General features: G+C 46.6%; 1 protein-coding gene across 1 annotated transcript; it reads right to left on the bottom strand.

The window, feature by feature from the left end:
- Positions 1-2,136: 2,136 nt before the first annotated feature.
- Positions 2,137-12,331, bottom strand: SOD2 (superoxide dismutase 2). Its single transcript, NM_214127.2, is given in 5 exon segments — positions 2,137-2,966; positions 4,761-4,940; positions 7,491-7,607; positions 11,433-11,635; positions 11,990-12,331. Coding segments are annotated over 5 exon segments (669 nt in total). The 5' UTR covers positions 12,013-12,331; the 3' UTR covers positions 2,137-2,820.
- Positions 12,332-13,737: the final 1,406 nt, after the last annotated feature.

Below are 13,737 nucleotides of genomic sequence, written 5' to 3'. Positions count from 1 at the left end.
ACAATCAAAAAACTTCACACTTAACGATATGAAAATAAATGCTTCTTTAATGAATAATTAAATGAAAGCTCTCCAGGACCTTATAGGATTTTTAGCATGTACCATGCATATCCTAAAAGACAGGACATTAGCTTGCTGGTATCATCAGTGTGACTGAAAATGACAGTTACCCAATTGTGTTCCCAAACAACAGCTCCCCTGAAATTAAAAGAGGAAATACAATTTGTATTCATACCTACTTATTTATACCTATGTAACTGACAACAAACATCAATCTTAATTTTATGATTTTTGGTATCACTCTTTAAAAGTACTCCATAGAAATTCACATCTCACTTTAGACTCATGAATCTGAGGTGTGCAATAAAGCGGTCATTTCTCGGTATCAGAGTTTAATTATCACAGACACTGTTTTGCAGAGGCCCCCACTGCCAGCTAAAGTGTTTGCAGCGCATCTGTAAATAGAACAGGCACTGCCGATTCAGTCACAAAAATCCTTCCTGGGTGAACCATCCCTGCTCTTTCCAGAAGAAACGGTTGTTTTACCTTTTCTGTTTCTTTTCTGTTATGAAAAGTAAGGCTAAACAGAATCTTAGGGTCTCATTTTCTGCCACATGATGGAAATCTTTCCTCTGTATGTTAGCTTAGTCTCTTCAAATCCAAAACCTTAGTGGAAGCCAGGAACTTTCCGTTGTCCTCAATGTACAATCAAAGCAAAAATAGAGCCTCACAGAAATTTCAACATTGAATTTGTTTAATCTTAAGGCTTAACGAGAGTTCAAAAGGTTTATAAAAGTCAGTAGTCTCTGCGTATCTTTGTTAGTTCAGTACAAACCCGAATCTAAAAGACCACTCCTATTCAAAAGGTCTGACTTTTCTCAACGGTCTGTTTACAGAGCTCACTGCTTTGTTTACATATAGGCATGTATATGTGTATATAGGATATATGTAAGCAGCAGCCACGTGACTGCCTTTTTATACATGGGCATATATATGTGAATATAGGATACATGTAAGCAGCAGTCATGTGACTCCCATATTGCACTTCACGAAAGCCATTTTACTGCAGTATGTGAAGGATGGCAACCAAAGAGTCTGAGGTGTTTTCAACCCACAAGCATAAACACACAGGTACCACTAGTCTCTTTAACACTGCTGCCAACCCAGAAAGCCTAAACACTTTGCTAACTGAATTCTAAAAGATAAGTGCCTTGAATTTCAATTTTTTAAAAACTTCAGTCTTCAATATTGAAACTGCTAGGTTACTCCATTTTTCCAGGAAAAAAAAAAAAAGGAAAATAAAAGTTGGAGGAAAAATTTTCAGTGAAAAAATAAACTTGGGGAAAACTCCCCATTACTAAATTGGTTTAAGACTAAAACCTATACAGAGAAAATATTCCAATAGAAGGTAAAACCTATGTGGGTTGCTCGGAACAGCATTGTTTGTAATAATAACACTAAGAAACAAACAAAATACTCAGTAACAGAGCTGTAAAACAAATGAGGAAATGTCCAGTTGATAAAAAGTATACGGCCATTAACAACGAGGAGGAAGACGAAGGCCTGACCAATGTGACACCAAGTCCAGCCGAGGCCCTCTGGACAGCTCCACTTGCAGGAAGTCAACAGGAGCATCCTTTGACAGCTGTGCCACTGCATTAGGGATGTCGTTTCCTCTTTACTGGGGAAACGAAACCACATAAAACTTTGACAGTGACTGGACATTTTCTAGAAGAAAAGAGAACCATCGAAGGGGATAATATAACTCAAAATCAATCTCTAAAAGACTGGGTCACTTTGCAGCAGAAATTGGCACCACATTGTAAATCAATTATACTTAAAAAAAAAAAAAAAAATTAACCCCCCCCAAAAAAAGAAAGAAAAAGAAATGTCCTGAGGGTGGCATGTGCCCAACCACGTCCAGGAGCCATCTGTCTCTCACCACTCGGGAAGGCAGGACCAGGCCCAAGCCTGTGCTCTTAGAAGGATGCTTTGTGAACCGGCCATGCGGGTGGTAGCGTGGGACAAGTGCCCGGCCAGAAGATGTGGACGAGGCCACGTCCCTACCACTGATCTTGATTCACCAGGCCCCACTCGGTCCGTTCTGAGCACTTAGACAGCACACATCTCTCTATGTGAGGACAAAATTTCACAAGAGTCTTTATTTTCTCTCTACAGAAAAATTCAGAGGTACTACCATCTCCTTCTCATAATAAAGTAATTCTCATTAGCAAACAAGTTATATATTTTTAATGACAAAATGGATAGTGTTAACCCTGGGAAACATGTGATCACTTCTAAGTAACTAAAGACCACTGGGTGGTACCTGCCTGAAGTAATACTGGACAGAGAATTACTTACAAAAAGAGCAATTTTCAATAGAAAACTGAGTATTTCCCTTGGGAAATAAATTTAATATTTTATTATTAAACAACTGGGGCAAACGACTAGATTTTCTGTAACTGCAACAGAACAGGATTAGAAAGCCTTCCCTAGAGGCCCCAACAGTAGAGGGATGAAACATTTTTGATGGTTTTATGATGGTTTGGGATGGTTTTATAACCTCCTGGCTCTTTCCACTCTTTGAGGAAAACATTCGAAAGACAACATCATACGAAGCATTTAACATTTTCAAACAGTTGCCTAATAATCAAATTTTAAAAGAAATTCTTCATGGCACTACATTGTGTTTATCAAATACCTGAACAAGCCGCATTCAGAAACACTACAATAGAGCAGCTTATTGGTACCCTGCGGTATTCGGCGCTCCTACAAAAACAGCCCCAAAGAGCTTGATGTACTCGGTGTGAGGCTGCTGTTTTACTTTTTGCAAGCGGTGTATCGCTCAGTTACATTCTCCCAGTTGATTACATTCCAAATAGCTTTCAGGTAATCAGGTCTGACGTTTTTATACTGAAGGTAATACGCATGCTCCCACACGTCGATCCCCAGCAGCGGAACCAGACCTGTTGGGAAGGAGGGAAAGAAGAGAAACTGTGACTGTCCCGCCAAAGCCCTGCACCCGCTCCCGTCAAACTTCAACTGTCCTACGCACGCCAGTCGCCCTTTGCAACGCTCTCTTCTCATCCTCATCTTTCCGTTTCTTGCATCAACAGGAACTCTGCATACAAGCAAACATCCTATGGAGAGATTTTAAACTCTCCTCTTTGGAAGACAATGTGATACATGGGAAGTGGGAAAATCAACTACCCACGTATTTTAATAGCTGTTCTGAAAACATCAACCGACTGATCCAAGAACCAGGTCTCAGTTACTAGGGGTCTCAGTAAGGGTGGGCTCTCTTTGGGGCGGGACAGGGGGGCGCTTCCAAAGGTGCTGAGCACTTGGGGGAGAGGGTGTGAAAAAGCTGCTCTGCTCCCCTGCGCTGAGGTCAGTAAGAGAGAATACACAGCAGTTGCGACACTAGTAAAAAGAGTAAGGTCATGAGGAAAAGCGAGTAAGAATAAAGACAAAGGAGTTCCCATGGTGGCGCAGTGGTTAACGAATCCGACTAGGAACCATGAGGTTGCGGGTTCGGTCCCTGCCCTTGCTCAGTGGGTTGACGATCCGGCGTTGCCGTGAGCTGTGGTGTAGGCTGCAGACGCGCTCGGATCCCGTGTTGCCGTGGCTCTGGCGTAGGCCGGTGGCTACTGCTCCGATTGGACCCCTAGCCTGGGAACCTCCATATGCCGCGGGAGCAGCCCAAGAAATGGCAAAAAGACAAAAAAAAAAAAAAAAAAAAAAAGAATAAAGACAAAGACACACTGTTTTCAGCAATTGAATCATGTAAATGAAGAAATGACTCTACAAAACATTCCTTTAAGAAAGCTCTCACGTGAAAGTAGTCCTCAACCAGCTGTGAGGTGTGTCAAAGGCAACAACATACATGATTTTTCCCATAAATAAACTGCGACAATGTCCACTTAGTATTATTCAGCAGGGCTTTGCTCAAGCAGGAGGGGAGGCAGTGTGACTAGGATTCACCTGCCGACCACAGCCTTCCCAGTCAGGTGCTGGAATCTCTAGAGCGCTCCTTGCTCACAAATCTTTTGCCGCTTCTCCCAAATCGGTGGCATTTCACTTTCCCAAAAGACCTGCTTAGATTCTGGCTAAATCTGAATTTTTCCAGGGCAGGGAGTCCCAGGAGCGAGTCTCCTGACAGGTGCAGAAGCAGGAAACACAGCTGAGCCCTACTGCGGACTGCTGTTGTCACCTCACACCAAAGAGCCGGCTAGTGACCGCGGGCTCCTCAGGGCCACCTCCTCCAGAGCTCCCACTTGCATCTGGCTCAACACGGAAAAGGGAGTGGCGGGCCCGGCCTGAGGCGTCTACGCCAAAGCTCTCCTCTGCCAAGACCCTGGGAAAGGCAGAGGTCTGGCAACCTGAGGTCTGACCACAGGTGCTCGGCAGAGGCGGAAGTCAGACTTTTCCTCCTTCGTGTTGTTTTACCTAATTCAGTGTTTTATTTTAGTGCGTGTAATTACATAAGCTGATGTGGAAATTCTCTTATACGAAGCAGTCTGTTGAAACGATACTTGGTGAACGAATCTGTAAGATCACATGTGCCAATTTTACAAAATATCAAGGACTTGTACAGCCTTTCTGCTTACCCGGGACTCTGGGTATCACCTAGTCACTCGGCTCAAATGAGCAGGTGTCCAGGAGAGGCTCAAACACTACTCGTCTTCCTCACCTCACGGCAGACACTTTACAGGGGACCATCTCTCCCGAATCTACCCGCAACAACTCTCAAACCTGACCTGTTGTTCCTTGCAGGGGATCCTGGTTAGAACAAGCGGCAATCTGCAAGCGGCCCTGCTCCTTGTTGAAACCGAGCCAACCCCAGCCTGAGCCTTGGACGCCGACAGATACAGCGGTCAACTTCTCCTTGAATTTTTCGAAGGAACCAAAGTCGCGTTTGATGGCTTCCAGCAATTCCCCTATTTAAAAAATATCCAGAGCAGCTATGAGCACAACCTTGTAAATTAACTATACTTCAATAAAACTTAGAAAAATAAAAAATTAAAAATATCAAAACACACACGCAAGTGAACAGATTGCAACCGTCATGACAAAATACTCTATTACATATATTCAAGTATTCTTGTCTTGTACAGCCCAAGAGACAACCAGACAACATAGAGAAGACACTACATAACCCAGGGAGCCTACAAAACCCGGTGTTAGGAGTTCCTATGTGGGGCACTGGTTAACGAATCCGACTAGGAACCATGAGGTTGCGGGTTCGATCCCTGCCCTTGCTTGGTGGGTTAAGGATCCGGCGTTGCCATGAGCTGTGGTGTAGGTTGCAGATGCGGCTCGGATCCCGAGTTGCTGTGGCTCTGGCACAGGCCGGTGGCTACAGCTGATTAGACCCCTAGCCTGGGAACCTCCATATGCCGCAGGAGCAGCTCAAGGAAAGGCAAAAAGACAAAACACAAACAAACAAACAAACAACACCCGGTGTTTACTCCTGCCCTGACACCAGGGTCAAAGGTCTCACGATTTTAATTCACATGTTCGTGACTAAAACCGGGATTTCTTCACTCACTGGGCTATTTCCACAAGGAAAGAAATAATACTTTTCATTAGCTAAATAGAAAATTTTCCTTGGGACTCTACCTACTCGATCTCAGTTTGGGAATAAAATGTTATGGTCCTTACTCGCTTCTTCTCCAAGGCAGCCTAGATCTTTCCTATCTCAATTCTATCATTTTAAGAAGAGTGATTTCGAAAAAAAAGAAAAACAAAAAAAAACAAAAAAAAAACTACAATGACAAATCGCCTCACACCAGCCAGAATGGTTATTATCAAAAATACAAGAAATAACAAATGTGGGTGAGGATGTGGAGAAAGGGGAACCCTTGTGTGCCGTGTTTGGGAACGTAAGCTGGTGCAGCCACTGTGCAATACAGTACAGAGGTACCTCACGAAATTAAAAAGGAGGGGTGGAGGGTGGGAGGGACTGGGAGTTTGGGGTTGGTAGATGCAAACCATTACATTTAGAATGGATAAGCCATGAGGTCCTGCTGTGTGGCACAGGGACCTATATCCAACCACCCGTGACAGAAGATAATGGGAGAAAAAGAATATATATATATATATATATATATATATATATATATATATATATATGACTGGGTCACTTTACTGCACAGCAAGAACTGACACAACATTGTAAACTGACTATACTTTAATTAAAAATTTAAAAAGAAACTACCATATGATACAGCAAAAAAAAATTTTAAATCAACCAAGAGTGATTTTGCTATTACTGAACACGAGCTATCACGCTTTTCACTCTGTAGCAACACAGAATATACAATCCTAGATTGAGCACATCACCTAAAATAGCACTGCTCTTACTCTATGGGTTTCAAATGGAGTTCCTGTCGTGGCCCAGCAGTAACGAACCCAGCTAGTATCCATGAGGATGCAGGTTCAATCCCCAGCCTCACTCAGGGTTAAGGATCCAGCATGGCCATGAGCTGTGGTGTAGGTCGCAGGTGCAGCGTGGATCCAGTGTTGCTGTGGCTGTGACACAGGCCAGCAGCTACAGCTACAATTCGACCCCTAGCCTGGGAACTTCCATCTGTCAAACCAAAACAACAACAAAAATACCACAGGGAGTTCCCCTTGTGGCTCATCAGGTTCAAAACCTGATGTAGTCTCTGTGAGATTTGCTGCACGCTGCAGCATAGATCACAGATATGGCTTGGACCCGATGTTGCCATGGCTGTGGTGCAGGACCCCGCTGTGGCTCGGACTGGACACCTGGCCTGGGAACTTCCATATGCCGCAGGTGCGGCTATTAAAACATACACACACACACACACACACACACACACACACACAGAGTCAAGGCAGAGCTCTTTTTATGCCCCATACCCTCCCAGGGATGGGGAGGCCTCCACAGGATACACAGAAGCCAAGTAAACAAGCAGAGTGAACAAGACCATTGGCTCTGGCCTCTTGCTACCTGCAGCTGTCCTGGAAAACCTAACTTTCTGGGACCACAGACTTTATCAGTTAGGAAGAGGAGTAAAATAAGAGCAAAAGGCACTATTCTATGAAAACTTATTCCGTTTTCAAAACAGCCCGAGGATTATCCCCACGTCGCACAGATGAAGAAAGCAAGGCTGGTTCAGCATCTTAGCCCAGGGCCCAGAGCCAGGAAGTGAATGCTGTCTTTTCTCAAAACTACGTTTCTCAGTCTTTCCCTAAAGTACAGCACATTTTCACCAAAAGGCAACACCGTATGTGATGTTTGTGTGTGTGTGTGTGTGTGTGTCAAATCTGATGATATAACTCCATGCGGGCAACTCCATTCTGTGCGGCCCCTGTGAAAGTTACGATATTGCTGTGCTCCTTGCTATATGAACGACATGCCATTCTGATACCTCGGGGAGAATGAAGGTAACTTAAGAAAACGGACAGTCATCCCTGTCTTGCACAAAGCATAGCTCAGGTTGCCCCAGCAATAAACCAACCTTTGGGTTCCCCGCCACCGTTAGGGCTCAGATTTGTCCAGAAAATGCTATGATTGATGTGGCCTCCACCGTTGAACTTCAATGCAGGCTGCAGAGCTACCTGAGCTGTAACATCACCTGAAAAGTTAAAATGCAAACACATTTTTTTTGAATACTCACTTTTCTCATCCATTTTATATGCACTATTTTTTCTCTTTGTAAAATTTCAGACAGTTGGACCAGCTTATCTGAACATGCCTATTGGTCCCAAAATTTCACAATTTCAGATTTTATGGAAAAAAAAAAACAAAAAAAACCCTTCCCAGGGTTTTTTTTGTCCCAGTGGATCCTCAGTTTAATTAGGAATGTGCAAAACAACTAGAGAGAAGCTCGTAAGGGTGGTAAAGCTAGCAGAAAATTCACTCCTGGGCTTCAGAGAACTCCGTTTCCTTGAATAGAAAAGATTTCAGTAAATGACGTAACTGCGAGAACAGAGAGAGAAAACAGTGGAATGCTGGGGAATATACGGTCCGGATAGACTGCATGACAACTGCTCAGCCGGCCTTCCCTAGACGGACTTCGATGCTACATTCACAAAAAGCTCAGCTTATTCAAAGCTGAGCCCCTGATTTTCAACGCCAAACTCACGCCTCCGCGGCCTGGCCCATCTCAGCGAGGGCCGGCCGTGTCCTCAGGACGGTCCCTCCCACACCCCGCTTCTTTCTCACTCCTTTCCTCTCACCCCCGACAACCCACCCAGCCGCTAATGCACCGGCAGAGCAGCTCCAGAAACATCCAGAACCTCGTCCCTCCTTCCTGCCTCTGGAGCAGCCCCTCCCTCCCGTATCGGGGCCCCGTCTCCCCCCCAATCTCCTGCTTCCACCCCCCCCCAGGTCTCTTCTCCACACAGGGGCCACGGGGCTCCCCTACAGCCCCAAGTGACCGTGGCACCCCTCCAGGCAACTCTTCTCAGCATGATCCCCACGTCGTCCCAACCAGGTGCAGAAGGGCACCCAGCTCCAGCCACGGTGGCCTCCCAGCTTAGGGCTGCCACGGACCCCTGTGGCCTGCGCTGAACTACGGGGGTTGAATAACACTGTGTCATCACCTTGAACTCTGCACCGGGGCCCACGGGTCGCTCCCCCGTCGCCCCTTCAAGGCGCCACTGAAACAGCAACCTCATCCGAAGGCTCCTCCAACCGCCCCCTCCCAGCCCACTTCCCCTGTCATTCGACCCGTGCTCCTGTTCCTGTCTCCCGGCCAGAAGGGAAGCTCCAGGGGGGACAAGGACCGCTGTGCGTGGCCACGGCCCGCAGCCCAACATACCGCCTCCCACGAGGCAGGCCCTCACCAACCCGGAATGGAGTTTCTACGGAAAAAAACAACTCTGACATCTATACTTCAAAAGAGGGTCATAGTGAAGCCGTTTTTTCCAACTTGCCAAACAAATAGGCAAAATATTTTTTCCTGTGCCTTCCAGACACCGCCGGCTAACGGAACTATTAGGAAAAATGGGAATTCCCTTATTCAGTAATAAATGCTTATGACTCACAAGGTACCAAGAGGCAAAGTGAAGGGCACAGAGCCCCCCTGGCGGCCCCGCCCTTGGGGAGCTGACGTAGCACAAGTTCTCTACTTGTGTTGTGAGAACAGAACACACGTAAGAAACGCCGCTTTCTCAAACAACGAACATCCGGTTTGTTAGCCATTCACAAGGACGGAGGACCAGCGCCATCTGAATACACAGCTAATCTGAGAGTTCTGTTCAAGATGTCAACTTTCAGAGCTTCCCGCAAAGTTCGCCTGGTGGGTTCAGGAGGATCCGGATCCGGCATTGCCATTGCCGTGCTTCAGATCGCTGCCGTGACATGGGTTCAATCCCTGGCCCAGGAACTTCCGCATGCCGCAGCCAAAAATACATAAATAAATAAGAGGTCGAATTTTGCTATGTTTAGAAAATAATCTTCTTACAGATCAGTGTTTCCCTTATTAATTTTTCTTGAGGAATCACCCTAAAAATAACTGTTGGCTTTATGTTGTTTTTTAATAAGTCAACGATAACTAAATATGTCTAATAGGAAAGAAACATGTTTATTGAGAACTAGTTTAATCTCAATCTCTAAAAGTTTATTTAATCATTTTTTAATTTTAATAGAAATTTGGGGGGTTTAATATCTGCTTTTAAGAACACGTTTCTGGAGTTTCTGTTGTGGTTCAGTGGGTTATGAACCCAACTAGTATCCATGAGGATACAAGTTCAGTCCCTGGCCTTGCTCAGTGGGGAAGCATCTGGTGTTGCCATAAGCTGTGGCCATGGTGTAGGCCAGCAGCTGCAGCTCTGATTTGACCCCTAGCCTGGGAACTTCCATATGCCATAGGGGTGGCGCTAAAAAAACAGGCAAAAAAAAAAAAAAAAAAAACTTTCCTGAAGCTCAACAGTTTCTTTGGTTTCATATCAGTTTTTTTTCCCCTCTGTTGAATATGATAAAAGTATTTTTGTTTGAAAAGTCTTTATGACACATGAGGTAAGATTAATAATATTCTTTTCCTTATATTCTTTTTTCCACAATTTTCAAACATGAAAATTTAACTCAATGATTTTTAAATATATTCTAAAGGAAACTCTAGAAATAATAACTTAATGTAAAATAATAAAATAGATAAAATAAATATTACATTAAAATATATACATATAAAGAAAATATAACTACAATAATAATAATAGGCAACACAGTACAATGTAAAACCTTGTAAACATAGTAAAACCTTTTTTTAAGTGGCTTTCATTAAACAAGTGAAGCTTTGATTGCACAAGAAAAGGGCTGAGATTAAGCTGTTTGTAAACTCTTGAAGAGAAAGATTTGGGGCTGTCAGCTGCTGTCACGGAGGAAATACTTTCACAACTGGGATTTACCCATCCCCTCCCTATTACCACATTCTTCCCGCGTTTGTTTTTTTCCTCAATCATAGAGCCTTTTCCCGGACTCAAACCCTTCCTTTCCCCAATTTGAGGTCCCTCTGAGGGTCACAGGAAAATCTTCCAGAACATGGTAACTTCCTCTTCTCTTCGTTTACTTAACTACGTCATGCACAGGCTGAAATACTGCATTTTTCCACTAGATGCCCCCAGTCAGCAAGATGTCACCGTCCCGAGAAGTGATCTACAAACCAGACTCGCAAACTCACATGCCAAGGGGGATGGGAGTTGGGGAGGGAGGGATTGGGAGTTTGGAGTCAGCAGGTGCAAGCTCTTATACACAGGATGGAGAAACAACACGGTCCTACCGCATAGCACGGGAACTATACTCAATATCCTGTGATAAACCTTAATGAAAAAGAATATGAAAAAGAATATATGTATGTGTATAAGTGAATCACTCCGCTGGAGAGCGGCAATTAATGTAACATTGTAAATCAACGAAACTGCAAGACAATAATTTTTTTAAAGATGTCACTGTCTAAAATTTACTCGACGAATTCCACAGAACTGAAATTCAATAAAGACATATTTAAGAAAAAAATACACTTGTAACTGCGTAGCTTCAGCCATACATACAGCCTGGAAACAGGGCTGTCAATTATTTCCCTCGTGCAAACCACGACTGTTAGCTAAGAAAGTGAAATACTCTTTTGTATAGAAACGTTAAAACCCAGTAGCCCCATACATAACCCCCTGACGCAAAGCACAAAAAAGTCTCCGCATTACTGGTTTTGTCACCTGCGCTCTTTGTCAAAAATACTCCCTATTATATTTTCAGCAAATTGCAAATCATAGCAATTCGACGCGAGCCTGTCTCAGTTGCCCAGGCAACCGATGTTCCCCACGTGAATTCCACCCCCTGAGTCAAAGCACAAACACGTGAAGCGCTTCTACGAACCGAGGGGCATCTCCGTACCGAGACACGCCTCGCGGCCACCCTTCCCCGCAGCCAGCTTCTCAAAGCAGGGCCCCTGGGCACCTACCCTTTTTCAGCGCCTCCTGGTACTTCTCCTCCACGACGTTCAGGTTGTTCACGTAGGCCGCGTGGTGCTTGCTGTGGTGCAGTTGCATGATCTGGGCGTTGATGTGCGGCTCCAGGGCGCCATAGTCGTACGGCAGGTCGGGGAGGGTGTGCTTCTGCCGGGAACCCAGGACCCCCAAAGCCGGCACCAGATTCCTGCTCGAGCTGGAAAGAAAGCAAACAGCCGGATCTGCTCGAGCGGGCAGCTCCCTTTCAGCCGCGTGCCCGTCTCCGCAGACCCGGCTGGAAGGACCCGCGCACCCTGGCCTTCCTATCGTTGGCCCGCTAGCCGTCCAGTCTTGGAAGCATTAAATTAACGCTGAGGTCCAGCGCTTCGGCGGCACCTGGACGTGCTCAGCGGACACCTGCCCTGAGGCCCGGCCGCCCGCAGCGTCTCCGTAACGCCTGGGCCCCCAAAGTGCTCTGGACGCCGCGGGGCCGGCGCGAGCGGGGAGGCAGAAGCGCGGGCGGGCGGCTCGGCGGGCCTTGTCCCGGCTGCTCCCGCTGCCCGGCGCTCACCTGCACGCCGCCCTGCACAACATGGTGATCGCCGCCCGCTGGACCCTCAGAATTCCAGCCGCCGGGCTGCTCGGACCGACCGGCTGAACTCGTGTCCCGAGCCGCGCTACAAGGACATAGCCGCCGCCGTGGCTCCGCCCCCTACGCCCGCCTCGGCCCCGCCCCCTGTTTCCGCCGTTTCCAATCCGGGGGCGGGGGGGGGGGAAGCCCCGGGCTCTGCCCGACCGCGCCGCACCCGCGTTCTGGGCTCAGGGGACGCAAGAACTGGGGCACCTGCACTTTTTCCAGCTGCCGCGCGAACGTGGTGCCCCTTCTTGCCGGGCTTCCGAGCGTGTTGCCAAATGGAAGGTCGCAGTCCCCCCCTCATATGAGATGGTATGGCCCTAAGCCTCCCCCTCCTCCGCACGAAGGCGCGGCCCTGCAGGGCCTGCAGGTGGGGGACTCTGCCCGCGGACAAGCAAGGGCGTTGTGCTCCTGCACTAGCGTCCCGGTTTCTTCCCTGTCACCGCGGTGGGGGGGAAGCCTCTGGGTCACGCGACCTGCTCCAGAGGGCAAGGTCCCCCTGGAAGGCCGGCCCTGGCGCTGCTAAGATGTAGGGCCAGTGCCCCTCCAACCACTGCCCAGAGTGACCTTGCTTTCCGAGTAAACTGACCTTGGGACCTCCGCCAGGCCTGATAATAGTATTACTGAGCACCCAGGATGTGGCAGGGACTGAGCTGCATGGTTTACAATTATATTTATTTCACCCTTAGGGTAGGTATCATTGATTCCAGGCAACTGTTAATAAACTCTATGAAGTTAGGCAAGTTGTCCTGGTCACACCGTTAGTAAGTGAAAGAGTCTGGATTAGAATCCAGAATTCATACTGTCTTGATTATTAAGCCTTAGCAGCGAGGTCTTGAGCGTCTTTGGGAGAATATAAAAGTACAACGGAGGAGTCTTTCCTGCGAGGTGTCATATATCTAATGAGCTCCAAGTATTAAGTGCTTTGTCAACAATTAAAAAAACAATCCTGCATTGTGTAAATCCTCCCTGTATAGAAGCTAGGAATAGAAGTTAGGAAGGCTTTACACTGGCCTGAGTTGGGTCTTCGCTGAACAGAATAATATAAAAGGAAACAGATTAAAAAGTGCTGAATAGGATGTCAGTTACTTTCTTCCACCCTCACCCCACCCATGACCCAAGGATGACTAGGCTTTGGCATGACTAGGGGACAGCAAAGGGGAACCACTGAGCAAGGCTTCACAGCAAGAAGGTGGGGTTGGCTGATAGTCAGGTGAAGGTAAGGGTATGTGATCGGAGGAATGAGGCATTTCAGGTTGGGACCAGGTGACAGATGTCCTTAAAACTCGAACATAGGGAGTTCCCATTGTGGCTCAGTGGGTTAAGAACCCAGCATAGTGTCCACGAAGAGGCAGGTTCAATCACTAGCTTCACTCAATGGCTTAAGGATCTGGGGTTGTCATGAGCCATGGCATAGGTTACAGACGCAGCTTGGATCCAATGTTGCTATGGCTGTGGTGTAGGCCGGCAGCTGCAGCTCCCATTCGACCCCTAGCCTGGGAACCTCCGTATACCTCAGGTGCGGCCATAATAAATAAATCTCAAACATGTGCTTAGTAATGGGAAACTGAGGAGCATTTTAGCTGAAATGAGGCACACTGAAAATAGTTTTTCAGGCAAGGGAGTCTGCACCTTAATTAGAGGCACAGGCTAGTTAGAAAGCTGTTGCAAGAATCCTAGCATGA

The sequence above is a fragment of the Sus scrofa genome, chromosome 1, assembly GCF_054392235.1.
Source record: "Sus scrofa isolate SSC_HxYL_T2T_F1_AM1 chromosome 1, Sscrofa_HxYL_maternal_Yorkshire_Landrace_v2.0, whole genome shotgun sequence".
NCBI classification, from domain to species: domain Eukaryota; kingdom Metazoa; phylum Chordata; class Mammalia; order Artiodactyla; family Suidae; genus Sus; species Sus scrofa.
This window is presented reverse-complemented; position numbering and strand designations above follow the sequence as displayed.